The sequence below is a fragment of the Oreochromis niloticus genome, linkage group LG14, assembly GCF_001858045.2.
Source record: "Oreochromis niloticus isolate F11D_XX linkage group LG14, O_niloticus_UMD_NMBU, whole genome shotgun sequence".
Lineage (NCBI taxonomy): Eukaryota > Metazoa > Chordata > Actinopteri > Cichliformes > Cichlidae > Oreochromis > Oreochromis niloticus.
This window is the reverse complement of record NC_031979.2, coordinates 25,678,541-25,702,760: the sequence shown is the minus strand read 5'-3', so window position 1 is coordinate 25,702,760 and position 24,220 is coordinate 25,678,541. Positions and strand designations below refer to the sequence as shown.

Below are 24,220 nucleotides of genomic sequence, written 5' to 3'. Positions count from 1 at the left end.
TTCATTAGGGGAAGCCAACAGAGCAAATGGCAAATGAAAACAGAATCCCAAAATCCAACCAGGGAAACTACTCAGGCGGATAAACAGGACAAACAGACATGTCAAAGACCTAAGGCAAACTGAGGCTTCAATACACACATGAGGTAATCAAGCAAAGTGGACACAGGAGGGTGACTGAAACATATCCATGATAGCGAGAGAGGGAATGTAAAACTCAGTACTTGGCACACAAGACCCAGGCTACCAAAATAAAGCAGGAAATAATAGAAAAAACAGTGACAGTGACACAGAAGGGAAGGCCAAAAACAAATTAATAAATAAATGAAAAATAATAAAAGCCTACACAAAATTAATCCCTAAGCAAAATATTAACCGAAGCCCACTAACTGAAACCAAGAATTCATATTACAGATAATGATCAAGAATAAACTAACTAAGAACCCACTGGAGCATAAAATAATAATAAAAAAATACAAAAGATGCGAATCCATTAACATCATTATTATTAATAATAATATTAATAATAATTATTATTATTTCTTTTAGTTGCACTCAACTATCAGACAGAGGGGAGGATGATGCAGCTGAACAGAGCCAAGTTTATGGTGAATGGAGGTATTGGATATGTCCTCAAGCCTCCTCCAATGTGTAAAGGTACAGCAACAAACTCACTGCATGGACACAAATAAGTCAGCGTTTATAAATTATTATTTGTGAATAGCATTAACTGATAATTAAATCAGTGCCTATTTGTTTTTCTCCTTTCTCCAAGTCCCAGGATTATAGTACATTATACATTACATTGTACATTATAGTTGGAATGGAAACATACTGGAACATGTTAACTCAGTGTTCGTTGAAGAAAGCGTAATAAGAATTTAACTGTAAGAGATATTAACTAAAATTTTAGTTTTGCTAGAGCAATCAGAGGAAGAACTTTCTGATCATGTTACATAATTCAGCATAATGTTTGGGAACTCTGCTGTGTTTTTAACGTGCTGTAAGTTTGAGGTATCCTTCTCTTCACCCACCTCAGTTCATTAGAGAGATTTCATTTTACAGTACAGCGTTGTTTGCTTTATAATTATCTATCCAACTGGGATTTAGCTGCATGACATGAGAGAGGCACTGATGAATTTTTTAGCAGGCTTGCTTCAGATGTAGTTTGCAGTTCTGGTCTGTACAATTTCTTTACGGTTTGCTAAATGTGTGCAGCATGAAAGCAAGTCATGGATTTTTTTTTTGTATTTACTGCTGGAATTAATCAAAGTTGGTGCGCTGCTGTCTGTTATTCCCTCTAGGCACCTTCAACCCATTCAGTGATGATCCCCTTCCAGCTTATCCCAAGAAACAGCTCATTCTCAAGATCATTAGTGGACAGCAGTTGCCCAAACCGCCAGATTCCATGCTGGGGGACCGTGGAGAGGTAAAAACATACCAAAACACATGCACTGTTTCCACATTCTCCATCTGTCATCTCTTCTCTCCCCCTCTCTGTCTCTTGTTCTTACATGCTATTGCACACATTTGGACAATTATATTTGACTGTTTAGAGATATTCCAGTTGCTCTCTTTGTTAATATAGCCAGGGTCATGAAATGAAATACAATTCATTTTATTGCTTTTTCTCCTCCATCAGATTATTGATCCTTTTGTTGAAGTGGAAATAATCGGTTTGCCAGTTGACTGCTGCAAGGAACAGACCCGAGTTGTTGATGACAATGGTTAGACACACACAGACCATTATTGCACATTTCTGTACACTGACCTAACCTGAACTATATACAACGAGTATAAATTATGTATTATTTATGTATTATAATATTTTCTCATAACTGTTTTACATGCTTTTGTATTTTACTTTGAAGTTGTGTAAAAAGGATGAATGTGGAATATTTGTGTATGTGTGAGTTTTGTTTGCATATATTTTCTGTTTTACAGTGTTCATACTATAGAACAAAATGCATGTATGGCATGCAAAAAAGCAGATAGTCACAGCTCTTTTCACCTCTGTCATATTCTAGTAATCAATGGCATTGTTGTTAAAAACAGAGCAAACCAATGAAATAATGCCACAGATGTTAGATTTTACTCTGGGCTGTGAAGCACAGCCAGGATAAAAAATCAAATTAATTAATTACAGAAACAATGGAAGCAGAAAGGCGTGATCTTCGGGTATCACCTCAAACGTGACTCCACAGATGAGAGCACTCTGCAGGGGCAGGGAGAATGCGTCCTCTGGGAAAGGTTATGGAGCCTGGGAGCTCAACAGTATTATAAGATTAGTGTGAAATCCTACCTTTTCTCGACGGAAGTCTTGTGGTGTGTGGGTGTGTGCTTTAACAGCATACTAATGAAATGGATAATAATAATGATAATAAGCTTACTGTATATATATGTGTATTTTCTTCAGGTTTTAACCCAGTATGGGAGGAGACTCTGACCTTTACACTTCATATGGCTGAGGTGGCATTGGTGCGTTTCCTTGTCTGGGACCATGACCCGATTGGAAGGGACTTTATTGGTCAACGGACTGTTGCTTTCACCAGCCTGATGCCTGGTTTGTAAAGACTTTGCTCTACATATTGTTAAAAAAATTTACTTACTGCGCATGAATGACATAAACATAAGAGGGGACACTGTTTGTCACTGATGGCTAGAATCACTACAATACTAGGATCATTTTCCTTTGTAGATTAGATGGTGATATTGCTAAAGGATATATAATCTCCTGGTTGTATTAGGTAAACCATGATTTCATGTAACTATACAGTGAAAAAAAAGTATCTTTTTATTCTTTTCTAAATTTGGATCCATTTAAATTTGTTTTGAAATCATGAAGATCACCCTGCATCATTTGATAATAGCTGTTATCTGTATTAAACACACTGTTTAGCTCACATGCTTTCTCCCTTCATCTCTAACCACAGGTTACAGACATGTTTACTTGGAAGGGCTAACTGAAGCTTCCATTTTTGTGCACATGTCAGTGCATGATGTCTATGGGAAGGTAAGTGCCCTATACTCCTGGGGAATCCCCTTGTTAGCCTTTTTCATCAAGTGATTTTTTTTTAACAGGTAAACAGGAAATTGCTTTTTTTTCCTCAACACACCAGTCCATTTAAGCTATGCTCAATACTTTTTCTTTCTAGTGGAGCCCTCTAGTGCTGAACCCCAGCTTTACCATAATGCACTTTCTAGGATCTAATAAGGTATACCCATTTACTAGGGTCTGTGTGGTGCTGCATGGAAAAGCAATGCATGATGCAAATGTGCAGTCTGGCTTATCTTCAGTGACTTTTTGTCTGTGATATTTCAATGACTGAGTCATGCAGTTTACTTACAAATTAAGTTTTCATTCAGATTTTATTTTTACCTGTTGTTGTCTTATTATGAGTGTACATGTAATTATTTTGAATGTAAGCATGTGTGCACAACCAAACAACAGCTTTTTGCATTTTGTTTGCTGTGGCGACTAAGGAGTAAGGGTGCCATCTATAGACAATGTTCATGAAAGCAGGTAGTTGTTAACTGCTCATATCCAGTACATGCCAAACCTCTCATTGTTTATGTAAAATTCCACATCATCATTTTAACTTCAAACTGAAATGTTGTAATGAATTTAGATTATTTTAGGTCGACACACTGGCTGATCAGGCATTACTTATACATTTTTCTTCTTGTTTGGCTCTTGTCCTCAGAGTAATCAGCTACGAGGTATCCGAGGTTTCTTTAACCGTTCTTCCAAGTCCTCCGTTGATACAAATTCCAGTGGTCCTCGAAAACGCTCCATCAGTGATCACCTCCTGCGACGCACTGCAAGTGCCCCGGCAAAGGGACGAAAGAAGACAAAGATGATGCTGTCAGAGTCAGTGGCTTCAATATCAGACCAAAAGAATGGCACAGGTGCAGCTGCTGCAGGAGGAGAGGGTGTGTCTGGGAAGGAAGGAGGGATGGAGAAACGTCTCCAGCCCCGAGCCCCACTTATTCACAGGCCGATCTCCATGCCCTTAGACAGACTTCTGCAAGGGCAGCTTTCCATCTGCTCCCCAGACAAAGAACAGCATGACATGGGTGCAGACACTGTTATTGGTGGGTATTTTCCATTCATCCTGCAGTCAAAGATGGAAATAAAAACAGGAATTATATAAATTATTGAGATGGTTTAAATACCATCATATGAAGAGCCTTGAAAGACTGTTTTTGTGACTTGGCACTATTGAATTAAAATTTAACTGAATTAAATATATTTGTAAGATTCGTGATGTAATATCGGATACTAACACATATCAGGCCACAGCAATCTGTGGCAACAACAACAGAGTCAAAATGTGAATCATTTAACTTTTTAATGCCTTTTTTAAGAACTACAGCATATTTCTAAACTATTATATTTTTGTGAATTTTACATGGAGTTGCCTTGATTTGCTTTGCAGATTAATGAATGTAAAATGTTTGCTGATTTCTCTCCCTTGCTTTACTTCATGCTACAAAACTCATGTACAGTAACCATGTGAACTGACAGACTACAGCCTATTCTTCATAATACCTTAACGTGCCTTTTCTGTCCCATCTTCATTTGTGTGTTTCCTTGTAGTAGAGAACTGACTAGGATATGCCTACAGGTAATCTAAAATACCTATTGTCTAAAGGTTGCATCGTTCAAAAACATACCAGTATTGCGTCCACCCAGTGTATTTTGTTGGAAAGTGGTCTGAGAAATATATTACTGTGCCATGTTATCCCATTTGACCATCTCCCTCCTGATCTGATCTTTGCAAACATGGATTCTTTCTTTATTTAAAACCTCCACCATCTTCTCCTTTCACAGTTGTACTTGGTGAACCATTCGTCTGTGTTTTGCTGTTGCCTTGTATTGGCTGGATTGTTAATTGTTGTCAGTGTTGGTCTGCTTGGTATTCAAAATCAGTTATTGTATATAAGCATCTCTTTATTAATCCCTTTGTTCATTTATCTGTGTCCACAGGATCCTGCCTTTTTGACAGGCCCAGGTCTTCCTCTGTTGACCTACTCATCGAATCATCACTTGCCACAGAATCAAACGCCCCTTCTCCCTCTAAGACATACAGAAACAAAGAATTTCACCAGTCAGAGACTTCTTATCTGGTTGTTGGTGTTGGAGAAGTGAGGAAGGAAGAAGACTATGCGAATTACCAGCCAGAAGACAACAAGTCCAAGATCATCTCCACAGGAACAGAGAAAAACTCTCTTGTATTGCCTGCAATGAATAGCCAGATGCAACTGGATAAACCAGAAACATCATCAAGTAGCACAACATTCACAGCTGCACCTTCAGTGTCTTCATCCTCCTCCTCTGTCCCCTCATCTGTGGCCCCTCTTTCCCCTGTCAACAGGTACTGTGATTTAAAGAGCCCCAGCTCTATGCATGACAGCACAATTTCCAGAATTATTGATGCTGTATCCTTAGGCAATGAGGAAGACACATGTGGCTCTGTTTCAGCTCTTATTGGTCAGTTTGAAAGCACTGTTGACCAAAACAGTTTCACATCTTGTGATATGATCCCGTCCCATCACTCAAACTTGAGGCCTACTACCCCTAAAACACTGGAAGAGTTCAGATCTCCTCTGAAAACCAGTGCAGATTCCCCCTACAAGAAAAATCCCACAAGTCCCCAGAAGGCAGTTCATAAAGCGAATAATGTAAATTGGGAAATCTGTTCACCTCACAAAACTACCCAACCTGCACCAGCCCTCATCTCCAGCCCAGAAACCACTGAGCTCGAGGAGGTCTATACCATTCTAGATGAGGAGGTTTTGTCGCCAGTATCAGTGTACAACCTGAAGAAACAGACAGTCCATGTTCAGGCAGACACTTTAAAGAGCACACCCTCAAGCAGTTTGGGGTCATCTCCAGCAAAGGTGGTTCAAGGACTGGGGAAAAGTCATAATATAGGCTGGGATTGTGTGGAAAGAAAAAGAGATGAGGAGATAGAGGAGAGGGTGTATGAAGAGGTGACTGATCCCCCAGGACCAATGAGTGAAACAGAACAAAATACTTCTAAAAGGTACATAGGCTCTTCTGTAAACGGTCACAGTTTTCACATTGCCCACGATTCATCTGGAAAGGTTTTTACAGAAGTGGAGTTAAATGTTGATGAGGATCCACTGGAGACAATGCTGACTTCCCCAAGACATTATGAGTTTGGGCTTATGAGTCCTATCAAACGCCAGGCTATTTATGAAAACCATGAGTCCACTCCTAGCTGCTTCCTACAAAAACAGCCTTCTTCATATTATGATTCCCAACAGCAGTACTCATCACGTTCCTCTCACGTTGCATTTTCACAGCATCATTCCCCCATGAATCAACCTTCTTATCAGCAGTTCAGTCACGATGAACACCATGACAACTCCCAGGCTTCCCTCCACTATAGACTTTTTAACTCTAGACCCTCTAATCCCAGTCCAGTGCGTCAAAACAGCTACCCCATACCTCAGAGAAATTCCGAGGCCCTTAACCACACCAGAGACTTCAGCACTTCCTACCAGCAGAGGAGCTACAGTGGGAATCGTATCCTAAACATGTCTCATCAAGACAGGCTGGGGTATGAACAGCTGGAGAGGGAGCAAGCAGGATGTTACCAAAATGGTATTTGCTCTTCGGAAAGCCTCCATGATCAATCTGCTACATCTGTAAACAGCTGTAGAGACAGAGGCCTTTATTCCCCCTCTTCAGACTGTGAAGCAGTATACAGCCATCTGGACTATGACTGCATTATGTCCTCTCCAGCTCCACAGAACAGCCAGCTACACAACCAAAGTCAAACACAATCATTTGACCAACAGCAGTCATGGAACCAAAAGGTTTCTCAGATTAATTATAGGCACCAGCCACAGGCTGAAACCAGAACTACACGACAGTCTAGTTTAAAGCCGTTATCACCTCTTTCTCAGTCTGATACTATAGACTCCACAGCCCCCAGCCCATGCAAATCCAAATCCCTGGGAGACTTAACCTCTGAAGACATATCATGCAACTTTCAGAGCAAATACCACATTATTAGTCGCAGTTTCATCACGCCCCATATGAGGAAGCAAAAGAAGTCGGGCACCATAGAGGGAGTAACTTTCCAGTCACAGTCTTGTGATCCTCTTACCGAACAGCTACGTAAGCTGGTCAGTTTGGAGGGGGATGACAGTGACATTGATAGGCCCCAGTCTCCTCAGTTGCAAGCAAAATCCCCACTGTCACAGCCACAGGCACCAAGTTTAGCTCCTGTTGTGTCCAGGGATACAGATGATTCCCCTCCACCCCTAACACGTCGCCTATCCTCCCGTAGTCAAAGCCGTGTACGTCACATCAATAGCCGGGCTCGGGAAAGACAGCAAGAAGCTCTAAAACCTCGCTCAGGGGTGGTCATCAATAGCACTGCCGGCATTGGTGGGGTAGTATTAAGGAATAAACCAGCCTCACAGAATCCTCCAACGAACAGACACTCTACTGGTTCTTACATAGCAGGTTATCTTGGTCAGCTGGAGGACAGGGGACTTCCCGAAGGAGCTTGCACATCATTACGTTACGGAAATGGTGACCATTATGGAGATCGATACTATACTGATGACTCTCTTCCACCTGCAAACACAAGCCACTCAGTGTCTGAGCCCGAGGTCTACTTTCTGCTCAGACTCTAATTCTGATAACTTTACATGAAATTAAGAATCTGCCAGTGATTCTTGATTAACTTCAGTTATACCAAAAGTCTGGGGATCAATGAAATAAGCACTTGCCCTTGCTTGTTCTCATATTTGTTAACCCCGAGTTGAATAAATGTTTATTCTGGGCTGTTTTTAGAAAAGATAAAAGTGAAGCATCTCATATAATCCATGGTTGGATCTGACAGCATGAATTGCCTGTATGAAATGTCCACTATTTCAATAGTGAATGGTCTTTCTAGTCGGCTATGTATCGTCTGTATTCTGCTTAATGTGTAAATGTACTTGGGAACTTTGAGTCCCTCCAAACGGCTTCCTAGACTGATTGTACAGATACTTGTTATCTTTGTCTCTGTGATGTACTGTCCAAAATATGTACACTGACTATGAAGCAAAAAAAAAGAAGTATTGGCTGTTAAGCAGAGAGGGAATGTCTTTCTTTGTATCATTTGAATGTGTAGTAGTATCAAACAGCTACTTTGAATTGATGGGTTTCATCTTCATATCAAATGTAAGTCTTCCTTCTCTTTCCAGCGGTATTTCTTTATTTGTGTTGTGTGTAAATATTCCTGACATGATTTTTCATCTCAGATGAGTTTTAGTTGAGAATCAGTTCTAACTGTACATTTATGTTTGTGCATGTTACTTGTGAACATGTCAAGCATGACTATGCACCAGTTTATAAAATAGGTGTTGCATTGACCAACCTTATTTGCACAGAACAAACGGTTGTATTGGATACAACAGAGGGCATAGGTTTGTTTGTATTGGGTGCAATACAGTACATAGACTTCTTTGCTTGGACTTGTTGCTCTTTTTGATTTGTAGAATTTGAAAATGTGATTGCAAATTAAGAAAAAATTGAGTTTAAAGGTTTTTATTTTTATAATTGCTTTGATACAGACTGCAAAAATGATCTTTTAGTTCTGTTCATTTTTATTTTGTATAACGTGATGGACTGAAAAGGCAGAGTGACAACTACACCGGGCCAAGCAGAGGAGAGGAGCGTAGTAAGGCTGCAGTTTTGGTGGGTTTTTTCTTTTTTGTTTCAGTGTTGCACCATCTTTTTTCTTTGTATGGCTGCTCACTGAAGAACTATGAGCATTTTCTTATCAATGCAATAAAATTATGAGATATTTGGTTTCAACAAATGACACGTTTTTTTTTTCTGCATAGTAACAGCTAATCAATCAAGAATGCGGCTGAAGCTCAAAATCGATTCATTGTAAGACATAAACAGCTTCTTCTTTCCCCATATGCCACCTAAAACATAATGGGATGTAATTGCTCATGAAATGACTGTGTAATACAGCTGACAAATGATACACCTGTTGCTCTGGGTACACAACTCCCACAGTACAGACATCCAGGGAAATATGAGAGAAAAGAGGCATACAGCTGGATAGTTTGAATGTTTTTTGATTAATTCAACTTTAGGCTCATTAAGATAAGATTGGAGCCAAGACTTTGCTTTTCTACCCTAAGGCTCAGTATCTTGGTCGCCTTAGTTCATCCACACAATACCAAACATCACAACATCTATAACAGTGGCTGTAAACTTTGCTTTCCAAATGGAATATTAAAGTTACAAGCCACCTAAAAGCAAGAGACAGTGAAAATTGCCTTAATTATAAAGCTAATTTAAGGGTTTTAGAAATGCTATGAGACGTTATGTTATTTTTCTTATGTCAGCATAATACACATGATCTACTCTTTAGGTACACCTTGCTAGCACCAGCCTCAGAGGATGGATACACTGTCATAAAAGGATGGACATGGTTAGCAATAAAAGGTAAACTGTGGCGTTGAAATGTTGCTTAGTTGGTGCTAAGGGACCAAAGGTGTGCTAGGACAATATTCCCCACACCATTAAACCACCAGCAGCAGCCTGAACACCTGACAGAAGGCACAATGAAGCCATGCTTTCATGTCGTTTATGTCAAGTTGTTATTACTGCAGCTGATATCGAGTCATCAGAACAACATTATTTACATTTTGTAATTCAATTTTCCCAAAGGAACTGCTGCTTACTGGATAGTAAATCTTTTTCAGATCATTCTTTGTAAACCCTACAGATGATTGTGTGCAGATTGTAGTAGATCAGCAGTTTCTCATACTATCCTCTCCAATGCTTACAACCATGGCAAGTTTCTTAAATCACTTTTTGAACTTCAGCAGACTGCCTTAAATGTATGTGATTGGCTAGTTGGATATTTTTATTAACAAGTAGTTGAACAGCCATACCTAATGAAGTGGCTGGTGAGTGTATATGTACATAGTCTACAGAATTCTGGTCAGTAGCTGGTTTTGCCAGCTACATACATCAAAAAGTAAAGAAAAAGTAAAAAGAATTAAGACTCAATTAGAAAAATCACCAGATGAAAGATTTTAAGGGCAGCTGGGAACGAGGATAAATAGTTTTCTAGTTATTTTTTTTGGTTAACTCCTGCGCTACACTGACCACAGATTATATAGAAAAAATATTCAATATTCATTTTACACTTTACTGTAATTTCACTTGAGTTTGAATCATCTATAATAATGTAATGTTGAGAATTTGAGAACACATAATAAAACAACTATTAAACAAGTTAAGGTGTTGCACTGGAATTCTGGAAATAACTGGAAATCTTTCTGACAAATAAGGTTTTCACAAGAATTTGCAGATGTTCATTCCTTGTATTTAAAAGCTCTAATTATTATTATTAGCATTTCTAAAATATTATTTTGAACCTGCAAATAGCAGGGGAATAGTATTTTAATAGTAATTGTAGTAATGGTAGCAATCTTGAAAAAAATGTGCTTCCACAAGTGCCTCTGTAGTCCAACTGCTCTGGGAATTTGTGCAGTCAGAGCGCCTTATTTAATTTTTTTTTAATCTATTGGCTTAATGTAAGCATTTGTTGTGCTCATTTACTACACCAACACTTCCCAATTACCTTATTTTATATAAAATACTCATGACCCCCTGGGGGTACAGGATACAGGGTACAGGAACCATACTGTACTCTCATACACACACACACCACTGCCAACTTCACGCATGCTAATTACTTGTTATCATTCAAGTGTTTTTCCACTATTACTCTGGAGAGGAGTCATTTTATTTTATCTCCTGCTTGAGTCATCAGTTTTACTTCCTTTCAAAATGCTTCCCACCTGTTATAAATACCCACATCAACTCCTGACATGTGCAGAGAGGGAGGAAGATATGTGTTGGTCGAGATAGTGGGGACTTTGTAACCAGGTGAAATCATGTTTTTGTTTAAAATGCCCTTTCTTCTTGAAGAACCCAGATGAAGCCCTATAGGATTTAATTTAATTTTTTTATTTAGTAAAAGTGTATTTGACTTAGTTTACAGGTTTGATGAAACTGTTTTGTGCTGAATTGTGTTTTACATTTACTAGATTTACTGTAATTATGATTCATGAATTTTCTGACATTCATGTGTGACATATCCAGAATGGCTGCTTCCACATTTTGGCTCCCCTTGCATCCCACTAAGTGGCTCTCCTCAGCCCTCTCCCTGCTGCTTGTCAGCATAATGGGTAAACCAGTGGGATTGCAGGGGGTGCAGGTGACGGTGTGCTCCCAGTTGGGTGCGCCAAGCAACAGGGGTGTCTTCCAGGATGGAGATGTGATTATCGGTGGACTCTTTAGTTTGCATTACATACCTTCAGCTGTAGAACAGGTCTACACCAGACTGCCACATTATGAACCTTGTACTGGGTAAAACTTACTCAAAGCATGTTTGTTTGTTTGCTGCAATATGTATCATTTCATATTATGAAATCATATCCTGTAACCTTACCTTTCACAGGTTGTTTAATTCACTATGATTTTTTTCCTCCTGTGGTCTCAGTTTAGAATTACAAGCACTAAAATATATGTATGCTATGGCATTTGCTGTGGAGGAAGTAAATCAAAACAGCGCTCTGCTACCAGGAATAAAACTAGGTTATCATATACTTGATAGCTGTGGCCGATACCCCTGGGCTCTGCAAAGTGCTCTCTCACTGGTTGGAGGAGACAGACACAACTGCAATTTAACAGCCTCTACACTTTATTCTGAAGCTTATGAACAACCTGGAGAGACAGCAGGTTTGATTTGAAGTGTCATGAAGTTAAAATTTGCAAAGTTCATGTAAAACAACAAGTAATATGATCCTATGACTGTGTAAAGATGCTGTTTTTATTTATTTATTTATCTAATCATCAGGTGTTCAGCCTGTTCCTTTACTCATTGGAGGTCATGCATCTACAACAGGAGTGATACTGTCCAGGATCCTAGGGCCTCTCTCTGTACCAGTGGTAAGTTTTTATAATGGGAAAAACAACTGATGATAATATTGTATAGTCATCTTTGAACAGCTAATATGTTTCGTAAGTCGTAAAAAACTGATATTTGTGTGGCTCACAGATCAGCTACTTGGCTAGCTGCCCCTGTCTTAGTGACAGGTCCAACTTTCCTAACTTCTTCAGAACAATCCCCAGTGATATTTACCAAGCTCGAACCATGGCACAACTGGCCATACGCCTCAACTGGACTTGGATTGGAGCTGTGCTTGCGAACAATGATTATGGTCAAATGGCAATACAGGTGTATGTTTTGCTATTATGCTGTAAATTGCTGAATAAAATCTTTGTGTCCATCTTATATAATAAAAGATAACATAGTGGTTGTTTTGACCTATTTCAGGCATTTCAGGAAGAGATTAAGGGGAAAAGGGTGTGTTTAGAATTCATTGAGACTGTCCACAGAGAAACTATTGTGAGTGATGCCAGACGGGTGGCGCTTACGATCCAGTCTTCAACTGCAACTGTGATTCTGATCTTTTGCTGGTATACAGATGTACAGAAAATATTTGTGGAACTTGCCAAGAGAAATGTGAGCAAAATATATTGACACTAGTAGAACAGGAGTTCATCAGTAAACACAAACTTGTGTTCTGAAAAATAAAACCACAGTTTTTTATTGCAAACTTTCCTTATTTTGATATTTCCTTAGGTGACTGGCAGACAGTTTCTGGCCAGTGAGGCCTGGAGTACCAGTGACGATCTTCTCCAAGATATTACCATCTCTAAGGTGGCAAGTGGGGTTCTTGGTGTTGCCATTCGGAGTTCAACAATACCTGGATTTGAAAATTATCTAAAAAAGTTGAGCCCATCTCATCATCCTAATGATGACTTTTTGAGAGAATTTTGGGAAAAGGAGTTTGGATGCAGTGTTGTGAATGCCTCACACAATATTTCTACTTCATCCCATGTGAAAAAAGCTTCTCTACCACCCTGCAGTGGGATAGAGTCCATAAATGAAGTGCAGCATTTCTTTAGCGACATCACCCAGCTAAGAGTGGCGTATAATGTCTACCTTGCTGTTTATGCTGCAGCCCACGCCCTTCACAGCCTACTCTCCTGCCCCAGTGGAAACATCCCCCCTCAAAACAACGTCTCTTCTTGTTCCTCTCCAAAACACATCAGAACTGTAGAGGTGATCATAATTATCACTGTGTGAGCTATTAAACACGAGTGCTGGACTTAAAGATTTCAATAAGTTGAATACTATAAAGCACTTTCATTAAGGCTTTTTATATTCTCAATACTGTGCTTTCAGTTATTGCAACACTTAAACACAGTGAATCTCACAACACCACAAGGAGAAGTGCTTTATTTCCAAGGAGGTGACCCCCCAGCAAAGTATGACCTTGTGAACTGGCAGAACACACCCAAGGGGACACTAAAACTTGTTGTTGTCGGTCATGTAGATGGTTTTGACCTCCACCTTAATGAGTCAGCTATTCAGTGGAGCACAGGATCAAATCAGGTAGTCAGATTAACAAACTGCTGTAAGGTTACTGATAAATTTGCTGCAGAAAGTAGTGTTCTTGTCAATTTTTATAAGATTATGGCATGTGTCTTGTGGTTTTTATTTAGGTGCCTGATTCAGTGTGCAGTAAAAGCTGTCCCCCAGGTACATGGATGGCAGATAGGAAAGGGGAACCTGTCTGTTGTTTTGACTGTTTCCCATGTGCTGAAGGGGAGATTAGCAATAAAACTGGTAAGGAAATGTAAGCAGAGTTCTGGGGTAGTGTTTACCCTGACCCTTGTCTACTTTAAGTTCATCTGCACTTTTTAGTTTCCTGTTGTCAATCTGCTTTTCCTCACTTCTTTACCAGATTCACTTCAGTGTGAGCAGTGTCCGTCTGAGTTCTGGTCTAATGCTGAAAGAATTGCCTGCATCCCTCGCCAGCTGGACTTTCTTTCCTTTAATGAAACTTTGGGCATTACTCTCACGACAGCAGCTGTGTCTGGTGTCACTGTGACAACCGCTGTCTTTGTCGTGTTTCTTTTCTACCGTCAAACACCTATGGTGAGGTCTTTGACAAAATGTGAAATAGAGTTTAAAGTATTGATTCATTGTTTCATATTTATTTATTTTTTCTCATATCCAGGTACGAGCCAACAATTCAGAGCTGAGCTTCCTCCTTCTTCTGTCGCTCAAGCTCTGCTTCCTGTGCTCGCTTGTGTTCATTGGCCGCCCGTCAGTCTGGTCCTGCCGGTTTCAGCAAGCTGCATTTGGGATCAGCTTTGTGCTTTGTGTTTCTTGCCTCCTGGTAAAAACCATTGTGGTTCTGGCTGTTTTCCGCTCAGCTCGGCCTGGTGCTGAAACTTTAATGAAGTGGTTTGGCCCTGGGCAACAGAGAGGAAGTGTCTGCTTCTTTACCTGTATACAGGTGCACATATTCCTGTATTGATGACATAATGAGAATGTTTGCTAATAGTGCCCGTTCTCTATAGTGGCTCACAATCTATTAGCTGTCTCATCTACAAATAAAGTAAATTAATGTACAAATAAAGGACATTAATGTACAAATAAGGTACATTAAAAAATGTGGGCAACAACAGTGGAGTAAGGACATTTAAATATTACTTTTGGGCATGATTTTTACAGTAAAATTTCACTGGAAATCCCATGCTTCATTATAATAATAATTTTTTAAATAATAATAACTTTGAGGTTTGTTTGTTCTCCATACAGGTTATCATCTGCGTTATATGGCTGTCTCTCAGTCCCCCCAGGCCTCAAAGTGATCTTGGTTTTCAAGGGTCAAAGGTCACCTTGGAGTGCACCATGGAGTCTGTCGTGGGCTTCTCACTTGTCCTAGGCTACATTGGCCTGCTGGCCTGTACTTGCCTCCTCTTGGCTTTTCTTGCTCGTAAACTTCCAGACAACTTCAATGAGGCCAAACTCATCACCTTCAGCATGCTGATTTTCTGCGCTGTTTGGGTGGCCTTTGTGCCTGCTTACATTAGCTCTCCAGGGAAGTATGTTGTTGCTGTGGAAGTTTTTGCAATACTTGCCTCTAGCTATGGTTTACTGCTTTGCATTTTTGCCCCCAAATGTTTCATTATTCTTTTGAGGCCTGAGAAGAACACAAAGAAACATCTTATGGCTCGATAGTTTTTTTTTTCTTATTCGAATGTGAGTGTAGAATTCTTTTTACATTTGTCTTTTATTAATAACTGAATTGAATTAGAAAAAGTAGTGGTGTTCTACTGCTAGTAAATAATCGAGGAGAGAATCCAATATAAATGCAATTATGTGTTCTGTATCAGTGTATTTAGTGGTTCTTTTTTGCCAAGTTTTGATTAAAACCTGCACCAAAACCAAGTAAAATGCTCCGCTTTGTTTTTTCCAGGCCATTTTTAGTTTTTTTGTTTTTTCATTATGCCATCCACATAAACTGATTTAAATTCAGTGAGAACTGATTGCTTTTGCAACTTACTAATATGTTATCTTAATAATAAATTGAGAGTTCAGGACAACTTATCACAACCATTATACACCAGTTTAAAGACAACAGGCCAACCCAAAACACTTATAGATATCAAATACTCAAAGATGTGCTGAGGCAACTTATGATATCATTCGGTAGTAAATAAATAAAATGGCATTGGACTTTGATAATGGAAGATACACACTCCATACAGAGAGGACTGATCTGTCAGGCAGATCACATTAATATCTTATATATTATAAATATATACCACAATCAAAGTTCATGATAAATAGGTAGATGTCACATACACAAGTAACTTTAAAGATGGAGTAATATGTAGGTTTTGCTAAAACTGCATGTACCAAGTAATTGCCAGCAGATGGTAGTGTCATACCATTTATTGGTACTCTGATCCTTCCTCTGGTTGCTTTGAAAGTAATGTACAATAACTCGCCTTTGGCTTACATACAGCACTCTTATCACAGTGCAAACAGGCTTTTCTTTGACCCAAAGAAATTTGTCTCAGTCCAAATACAATTTGCAATAACAATACAACAAAGTTAATGGATTGCACTGTTAGTCCATGTTTTATTTTCAAAGGTAATTTTGGGGTTAACTGTGTTTCTACTCGCATCTCTCTCTCACCACCATATGTCACTTTTGACTCTGTGTATTTCAGTTACTGACATCTGCCACTTCCTGTAAACCATTTTGAATAGACAGTATGTTTTATGTGTGGCACAGAATAATGATTTGAGGTTGGTACATTAACCACCCTACAACTATTCACAGCCGTGTTTTAGACGAGAGCCTACGCCGTTCATGTATATTGGCGTAAGGGCACTCTCTGCAGGCCATTTTCAGATAATTTCCTCTCTGAGTGGATTCTTTACAGTGCCATTTCTGAGACAGGGGCAATCTGCAGGGGCTTTTTCATGAACAGGTTCCTTCCCAATCAACAATTTTTCATTTGCATGTAAAGCTGAAAAGCTGGATGTAATTTCCGTTTGAATTTGTTGCCATGACCTTGAACGTGTTATATGAAACTACTCTATGCTTTTATACTTAAAGAAAAGAAAACAAGTCTGTTTAATAATAATAAGGAATTCTGAATATCACTTTGTCCATTTATAATAATAATAAATAAGCAAAACCGTAATAATATTTTAATCTATTGTTACTGCATCCATTTACATTAATCATTTAGAGGCCAAATAGAAGTAGAGGCCGTGTCATTTCTTGCCATGTTTAAGCCATGTTCCACTTTCTTTTATTTAATTGTGAAATTCCTATACATACTGCAGGCTGTTTACACCTTAGTGCAGATGATTGCCAGCAGTGAAACCTAATGAAAGGGTCATAGTGACCTGGAGTACAAATTGTTTGGAGCTTCTCTTCCTTTTTCCACTAATGTATAAATATCTCAAATTACGATGTCCTCCTATATGAGTGACCAAAATGCTCTTCGAAATGCTGATTTTCAGCCAAACTATTCTATTTTTTATTTTTTATTTTTTTAAGTGTCCTACATGATTTTTTTTCAATTCATTTCTACTTCTACTCAACTTCTATTTCAAGACACTTTATATTATGAGGTGAAAAAGCTACAAAAAGAAAAAAAAAAGAAAATCTTAGTGATCAGATGACCCTTTTGAACAACCATTTGTCAACAGTGGGAAGAAAAAAAATCTCCTTTTAGCAGGAAGAAACCTCTGGCAGAACCAGGCTCAGGGAGGGGCAGCCATCTGCCACTACTAGCTGGGGGTGAGGAGAGGGGGACAAGACAAAAGACAAGAGGAAGAGAGCCAGATAATAATAATGATTGAGCGCAAAGTAGGTATAAACAGAGAGAATGAAAAGACATGACTGAAGAAGAAATGTTTATTACGGGAAACCCCCATCAAAGACCTGTTGCAGCACAAGAGAATTAAGGGTCACCTGATCTACACTTATTATAAAGCAAAGTTTTAAGCCTAATCTTAAAAGTGCAGAGGGTATCTGTTTACCTGAAGCAAAACTTGGAGGTGGTTTCAAAGAGGGGCCTGAAAGCTGAAGGCTCTGCTTACCATTTTACTTTTAAATACCCTAGGAATGACAAGTAAATCAGCAGTCTGAGGGCAAAGAAGTATAAGAATGGCCCTGATTATTCATGACCCTGTATATGAATAATGTGCCATGTTTTCTGAAAAACCATAAAACACAGCACAATGCAATAAAAATTACCTCACAGCTTCCTTGGCACTCTGTACAATGACCCTTTTAATAGGACTTAACTCCATGGGAAATAACACGCAAAACATGGTTTGCTGGTGCAATCTGTCAGTGAAAAAAGAAAAGGATTAAAGCTTCAACTATAGATCAGATTCAAACAATTTAATCAAATGTTTTTCCTTTGTGAATCCTTTTTTGTTTTGCATTGTATAATTCTTTTCAAATAAGAAGTGCAAGCTCATTTGGATTATGATAATCACATGTGTGGTACATGTGAACAAACACCTATATAACTGAATAAAATGGACTGACAACTATATAAAACTTTTCTAGTCATACTGACAACTCACACTGCTATGACACAACCTGCACTGTTTGCACACTTGCCTGCATGTAGATATAAAAGTATCTATTCTGAAGGACAAATCATTGGTGGTTCACACTTGAATATGTGGATTGAAATTTAATTTAAAACAGCCCAAACCCAATTTAACACAATAGATCTCCCAGGGTAAATACAGGGATATTTTTTACACATACTTGTCACTGAGCATGACCAAGTTGCATGGATTTATAATGTTTTATTGCTCCTGGTGGTACAGCTTATTGCATTTTTGTATTACTATTGTTTCCTATTTTGGAGTCAAATCACATGTTAACTTATCTAATCATAACTGATTAGATTTATGTGAACAGCTCACATCTGTACACAGTCAGGAATAGTCACTGAATAGGCATCCCTGTCTTTGTCACTGTTGTGTGAACTCATGGATGCAAAACTCACCAGAGCTGCAGCAGTCTTGTGACAGATGTAGCTGCAAATCTCACCGTCAGCTGGTAGCGATTAAGTGTCAACACTATGGCCTCCTTCCAAAATACAAGATACCAGATCTGGCTCTCTCAGCTCCAGGTGTAGAGGAAGACCTGAACTCATTGCTTGGTTATATTTGTTAACATCTGTCAGGTTTTCAGTCTAGTGCAAATTTGATATTTTAGCAGGTCAAATATGCCGTTTCTTATTCCCCGGAGACATGGGGGTGCCTCTGCAAAGCATTGGGCATCCCGGCTTAATGCCAAATGTTGAGTTAGAGTCAAATGTAGCTTGTAAAACTGTTGCTGCAAAAATCCCAGCATTTGTCCTCTGAAGATTTTCAGGCTTTCATCACCACGTGGTTTCCATTAACACTGTTGGCTATTATTTGCAATATTTTCATCAACCTAAATAATACAGTGAAATAGCTCCATTTCTATTACAAAACATTTCTATTATAAAAACAACCATTTGAATGGGTGTGGTCTGTGTGGTTTTTTCCGTTGTTATTGAGTTCAAATTAAATCTTCTAAACTTGGTCAACAAAATGTTTCCAAGGAAAATCTATTGGTCTACGTAGTCACCGCCCTCCAGGTAAATACTCCAGTTTCTGCAGCACACAGCAGTCACCCTCAGTGATGTTTTGCTCATCTTGTTTACTGCTTTAAATATCAGCCTTATAGCTCTTATAAATACCTAGAACAACATCTTTGTTTTGCAGAGCAAGAGACAGGTATGTCAGTTCAGATATCTTGCCAGCTTTTAGTGGAAGCTATCTTTGTTGTCATATTGTCTTGAAATGTTTTCCTTCAGCAGTAAACATCCAGGAACAAGTATTTTTCTTACTTTATAAAGAAAAATATAATACAATTAGGTATTTCGGGAACTGTTTAACCTTAGCAATACAGATTTTTTTTTGTTGCAAATGTTATAAATGTATGATACACCATTGAGAAGTTATTTTAATATGATATGCATATTTGAAATATCCAGAACAGCTCTGTCCATGTCCTGGGCCAAATGGATCTTCATTCTTTGGTCCTGCACTGCTCCATCCCTGCTCCTTGTAGGGCTTGTGGGCAGGCAGCTGGGGCTCCAGGTGGGGGTGCAGGTGGTTCAGACGGTGACCTGTTCTCGGTGGGGTACACCTGGAGACCAGGGTTTATTTGAAGATGGAGATGTAGTTATTGGTGGGCTCTTTAATCTTCATTACAATCTTCCAGCTATAAACTATGACTTCACTCAGCTGCCCTACAACAAAACCTGTACTGGGTAAATCTATATGCATTTTTTTACTCTTATAACTTTACAATTTCAATGCATTTTGGAAAAACAGGAAAAAAACAGAAGATGAACTCTATTAGTTTTATTTTTGTCTTTTCTATTCCAAATGCAGTCAATTATTTTCTTTCCATTCTTGTTAATAATATCATGATATATGAATATCACCTAGTAATTAATCTACAAACTGTTACAGTGCAACAGTTTCATAAAAAAAACTTCATAATTGTTCCTAATGTTGTACTTTTTTCTTTTATCCTGGGTTCCCAGGGTGCAAAATCTTCCATTGCAGTACATCTATGCTATGGTGTTTGCAGTGGAGGAAATAAATCATAGTACAAACTTGTTACCAGGTATAAAACTGGGCTACCACATCCGTGATAACTGTGGCCTCCCACAGTGGGCTTCGCAGGCAGCACTGTCGCTGGTTGGTGGAGACAGCACTAACTGTAACACAACAGCCCTGCAGTCTGGTTATGGACAAGAAAGAGGTAATAAATCTAGTTTTCCAGTAAATCAAGTATTACTAATTTTCTTTAAACTCTAACTTTATCTGACTGTATTTTCCAATGTCATCAGGTGATAAGCCCATTCCTTTGATCATTGGCTGCTCCTCATCTGCAACAACTCAGACAGTCGCCAGAATCCTGGGGCCTCTCTCTGTACCTTTAGTGAGTTGTACTACATATATATATATATATATATATATATATGTACAATGTACATGTTTTTTTTCACCCACAAATCTATAAATGAATACAACTTACTTACTCTTACTCTGACTGATCATAGTGCACATGAGTAATGCATTAATTTACTCTTGCTGAAAAAACAAAACTACGAAGACTCTAGCAACACAGCTATTTAGTAGAACCCTGTGTTAAATTTACTATATATTTCAGTATATTTATATGTATATATATTTATGGGTGAGTATGATTTTTTTTTGTCTTTCAGATTAGTTATACAGCTAGCTGTCCCTGTCTGAGTGATAGAAGTCAATATCCTAATTTCTTCAGGACCATGGCCAGTGATATTTACCAAGCCAGGGCTTTTGCCCAACTTGCCATACATTTCAACTGGACCTGGATTGGAGCAGTGATAGTAGATAATGATTATGGGCATGTTGCATTAAAGGTGGTTTATTTGCGATTTGCGATTTTATCTTTGCAAGAAATCTTCACAACTGTTTGACACAAATCTAAAGGTTCTATGCTTTTAATGTACATTTCAGATATTTGAGGAAGCGATTCAGGGAGCTGAGGTGTGTCTGGCATTTGTAGAGACTCTTCAAAGGGAAAGTATTGTGAATGATGCCAGACGAGCAGCACTCACAATTCAGGCCTCAGCTGCAAGGGTGATTTTGATCTTCACGTGGTATACAGATGTGTTGGAATTATTCCTGCAGCTTGACAAGTTAAATGTGAGAAACTATAATAAAATTCATAATGCAAGACAGAACTGAGTTTTGTAACAGAATATTTTTTTTCCTTTTATTCTGACTTTGTCCTTTTGCTCACTAGGTTACTAACAGGCAGTTTCTGGCCAGTGAGGCTTGGAGCACCAGTGGGGATCTGCTCCAAAATCCAGTTACAAGCAAAGTGGCAGCTGGTGTTTTTGGTGTGGCCATTCGAAGTTTAACTATACCTGGATTTGGAAATTATATCAGAAGTTTGAATCCATCTCATCGTCCTCATGATGAGTTCTTAAGAGAATTTTGGGAAAAGGAGTTTAAATGTAGTCCTGGTTTCACATCTGTCTCTTCATATGCTTCTAAACCCTGCAGTGGTACAGAAACACTGGAAAAAGTACAGAATCACTTTACTGACACCTCCCAGCTAAGAGTGACATACAATGTCTACCTTGCAGTTTATGCTGCAGCACACGCCCTTCACAGCTTACTCTCCTGCCCATACACAGACAGCAATTCTGAAAATGAAAACTCCACTTGCTCCTTTCCAACAGATATTAAACCCATAGAGGTTAGTAACATTGCTTTCACTCCAAAATTTCCATGTATACCGTTTTTCAAAAGCTACATTTGCAGTCGGGACATTAAGAATTTACAATTCCACATAAAATCAGACTAGTACTTTCTACTAAAACACTGAATAGTTACTGAATATTTACTCTTTCAACATTTCCAGCTCTTGCAGCATGTGGCCAAAGTAAACTTCACCACACCACAGGGTGAACAGCTTTATTTCCAAGGCGCTGACATCCATGCAAAGTATGACCTTCTTAACTGGCAGAACACTGGTGAGGGCCCAGCAAAATTTGTTTTGATTGGTCGTGTGGATGGGTTTGACCTCCACCTTAATGAGTCAGCTGTTCAGTGGACAACAGGATCCAATCAGGTAGCTAAAATAGGAGAATTAAAATGTTTTGTGGGCCATAATACATTGTATACATGAGAATAGGATTTTATTTTGCTGTTGTTTAGGTCCCCGTTTCAGTGTGCAGTGAAAGATGCCCCCCAGGTACACGGATGGCAACCAGAAAAGGTCAACCTGTCTGCTGTTTTGACTGTATCCCATGTGCTGATGGGGAGATTAGCAATACAACTGGTGAGGAAGATATAATTTCCTCACAAGCATTTAATCTATTCAGTACTCCAATTTTAATTCATCAGTCTTTTATTATATCATAATCCTGGCTTTAATAGTTTCAGCACATCTACACTTTACTGTATGTATTTTCTTCTCCCAGGTTCCCCTCACTGTGACCGATGTCCATCCGAGTTCTGGTCTAATGCTGAAAGAACTGCCTGCATCCCCCGCCAGCTGGATTTTCTTTCTTTCAATGAAACCTTAGGAATTACCCTGACTGCAGTAGCTGTTTCTGGTCTCACTGTGACAACAGCTGTGTTTGTGGTATTCCTTCACTATCGTCAAACACCTATGGTGAGAATGCATATCTGTGTAACAGAGACACTGTACAGTTTTGAGAAAAGTTTCCAAAACATTAAGCATATAGGAATCGTTTGAAAAAATACACAGAAACTGATAATAATGATATTCCAAATCTCATGTTAAGGTCCGGGCCAACAACTCAGAGTTGAGCTTTCTGCTTCTTGTGTCAATCAAGCTCTGCTTCCTGTGCTCGCTCGTGTTCATTGGTCGTCCATCAGACTGGTCTTGTCGTTTCCAGCAGGCAGCTTTCGGGATCAGCTTTGTGCTTTGTGTTTCCTGCCTCAAAGTCAAGACCATTGTGGTTCTGGCAGCGTTTCGCTCAGCTCGGCCTGGTGCTGAAGCCTTGATGAAGTGGTTTGGTCCAGGCCAACAGAGAGGAAGTGTCTTCTTCTTCACCTGTGTGCAGGTGTGACATGCACTTTTTGAAACCATAAACTATTACTCTTAATGGGATTACAGAAATTAACTTGATTTTGTACAATGCTTCTCCATAAAGGTTATCATCTGCATTATTTGGCTATCAATCAGCCCCCCTGTTCCCAAATCTGACCTGGATGTCCCAGGGCTAAAAGTTACTCTGAAGTGTGCCACTGCCTCTGTGGTGGGTTTCTCTCTGGTACTTGGCTACATTGGACTACTGGGCTGCACCAGTTTCCTCTTGGCTTTTCTTGCCAGAAAACTTCCAGACAACTTTAACGAGGCCAAACTGATCACCTTCAGCATGCTGATTTTCTGTGCTGTTTGGGTGGCTTTTGTTCCTGCCTATGTCAGTTCTCCTGGAAAATATGCAGTTGCTGTTGAGATTTTTGCCATCCTTGCCTCTAGCTATGGTTTGCTGTTCTGCATATTTGCTCCAAAGTGCTTCATCATTCTTTTGAGGCCTGAGAAAAACACTAAAAAACATCTGATGGGTAGATAGGAAAGCAAATGTAACCATTGCCACTGTAATTCACCTTTTTATAAATGTTAACAGCTGGAATACAGTCATTTTATTTATCTGGTCATATATCATTTAAAAAATATGATTGTTTATTGTCTTATTAAATTGTGACATATCCTAAAATTTTATGACAGAGCTGCATTTGCATCACTATCTGCTAGCTATTATCAGTGTTTACTAAGCTATATGAAATCAGAAATATTCACTCAGACATGAATTGACAAAATATGTCAGGTTGTCAAAGAAAAAAATTGACAAATTTCTTAATTTCTTTTAAATTTTACTCTTTTTGAAAAAAATCTGCATTGCATCTATTTTATAAAAATTGCTTAGGTAACAAACACATTCATAAAATAAAAACACCATTATAAAAGAAGTCCAATGTTGTGTTGTTTTTACTTTTTTTGTGGTACAAATGTTTCATTAAAGTTGAGAAATAAGAATTTTAAATGCCTTTAGTCTTCTATTGAGATATGCAGTTTAATAGAAGTTAATTGTTATACAGAAAAGATTAATACGATCGGAGTACAGATGGGATTTCAGTGTTCCATACTGTTTTATGAAATTTCTGTCTAGTAAATAAATAAT

General features: G+C 38.8%; 3 protein-coding genes across 10 annotated transcripts in view; all 3 read left to right on the top strand.

Annotated features, from left to right (window-relative positions):
* Nucleotides 1-8,846, top strand: part of plch1 (phospholipase C, eta 1) — a 69,121-nt gene extending 60,275 nt beyond the window's left edge. For 5 of the 8 annotated variants that reach the window (XM_025898263.1, XM_005459606.4, XM_025898265.1 and 2 more), the window contains 8 exons: nt 547-654; nt 1,302-1,426; nt 1,640-1,724; nt 2,414-2,560; nt 2,931-3,010; nt 3,153-3,212; nt 3,702-4,092; nt 4,988-8,846. In XM_025898263.1, coding sequence (XP_025754048.1) covers nt 547-654; nt 1,302-1,426; nt 1,640-1,724; nt 2,414-2,560; nt 2,931-3,010; nt 3,153-3,212; nt 3,702-4,092; nt 4,988-7,674 — 3,683 coding nt within the window. In that variant the 3' untranslated portion in view covers nt 7,675-8,846. Of the gene's footprint in view, nt 1-546; nt 655-1,301; nt 1,427-1,639; nt 1,725-2,413; nt 2,561-2,930; nt 3,011-3,152; nt 3,213-3,701; nt 4,093-4,597; nt 4,626-4,987 lie in introns of all 8 variants that reach the window. The other 3 variants (XM_025898267.1, XM_025898266.1, XM_025898262.1) reach the window with 3 other exon arrangements.
* Nucleotides 8,847-11,240: 2,394 nt separating this feature from the next.
* Nucleotides 11,241-15,350, top strand: LOC100703470 (extracellular calcium-sensing receptor-like). Its single transcript, XM_025897914.1, has 11 exons — nt 11,241-11,425; nt 11,559-11,793; nt 11,924-12,007; nt 12,117-12,296; nt 12,396-12,584; nt 12,705-13,187; nt 13,311-13,520; nt 13,631-13,754; nt 13,873-14,066; nt 14,149-14,430; nt 14,736-15,350. The coding sequence occupies exons 1-11, from the start codon at nt 11,241-11,243 to the stop codon at nt 15,156-15,158; spliced, it is 2,589 nt and encodes an 862-aa protein (XP_025753699.1). The 3' UTR covers nt 15,159-15,350.
* Nucleotides 15,351-19,505: 4,155 nt separating this feature from the next.
* On the top strand, nt 19,506-23,763 carry LOC100703746 (extracellular calcium-sensing receptor-like). Its single transcript, XM_025897913.1, has 11 exons — nt 19,506-19,771; nt 20,051-20,271; nt 20,360-20,451; nt 20,738-20,917; nt 21,015-21,203; nt 21,304-21,762; nt 21,928-22,137; nt 22,224-22,347; nt 22,490-22,683; nt 22,817-23,098; nt 23,189-23,763. Exons 1-11 carry the CDS (start codon nt 19,506-19,508, stop codon nt 23,609-23,611), a joined length of 2,640 nt encoding a protein of 879 aa, XP_025753698.1. The 3' UTR covers nt 23,612-23,763.
* Nucleotides 23,764-24,220: the final 457 nt, after the last annotated feature.

Excerpts from the sequence above, each read along its gene's own strand:
- LOC100703470 (XM_025897914.1), top strand. The coding sequence starts at position 11,241 with ATGGGTAAACCAGTGGGATTGCAGGGGGTGCAGGTGACGGTGTGCTCC. Across the intron at positions 11,426-11,558 it reads CATTATGAACCTTGTACTGG|TTTAGAATTACAAGCACTAA; the intron begins GTAAAACTTACT and ends CTGTGGTCTCAG. Across the intron at positions 13,521-13,630 it reads GGAGCACAGGATCAAATCAG|GTGCCTGATTCAGTGTGCAG; the intron begins GTAGTCAGATTA and ends GTTTTTATTTAG.
- LOC100703746 (XM_025897913.1), top strand. The coding sequence starts at position 19,506 with ATGTCCTGGGCCAAATGGATCTTCATTCTTTGGTCCTGCACTGCTCCA. Across the intron at positions 22,138-22,223 it reads GGACAACAGGATCCAATCAG|GTCCCCGTTTCAGTGTGCAG; the intron begins GTAGCTAAAATA and ends GCTGTTGTTTAG. Across the intron at positions 23,099-23,188 it reads TCTTCTTCACCTGTGTGCAG|GTTATCATCTGCATTATTTG; the intron begins GTGTGACATGCA and ends TTCTCCATAAAG.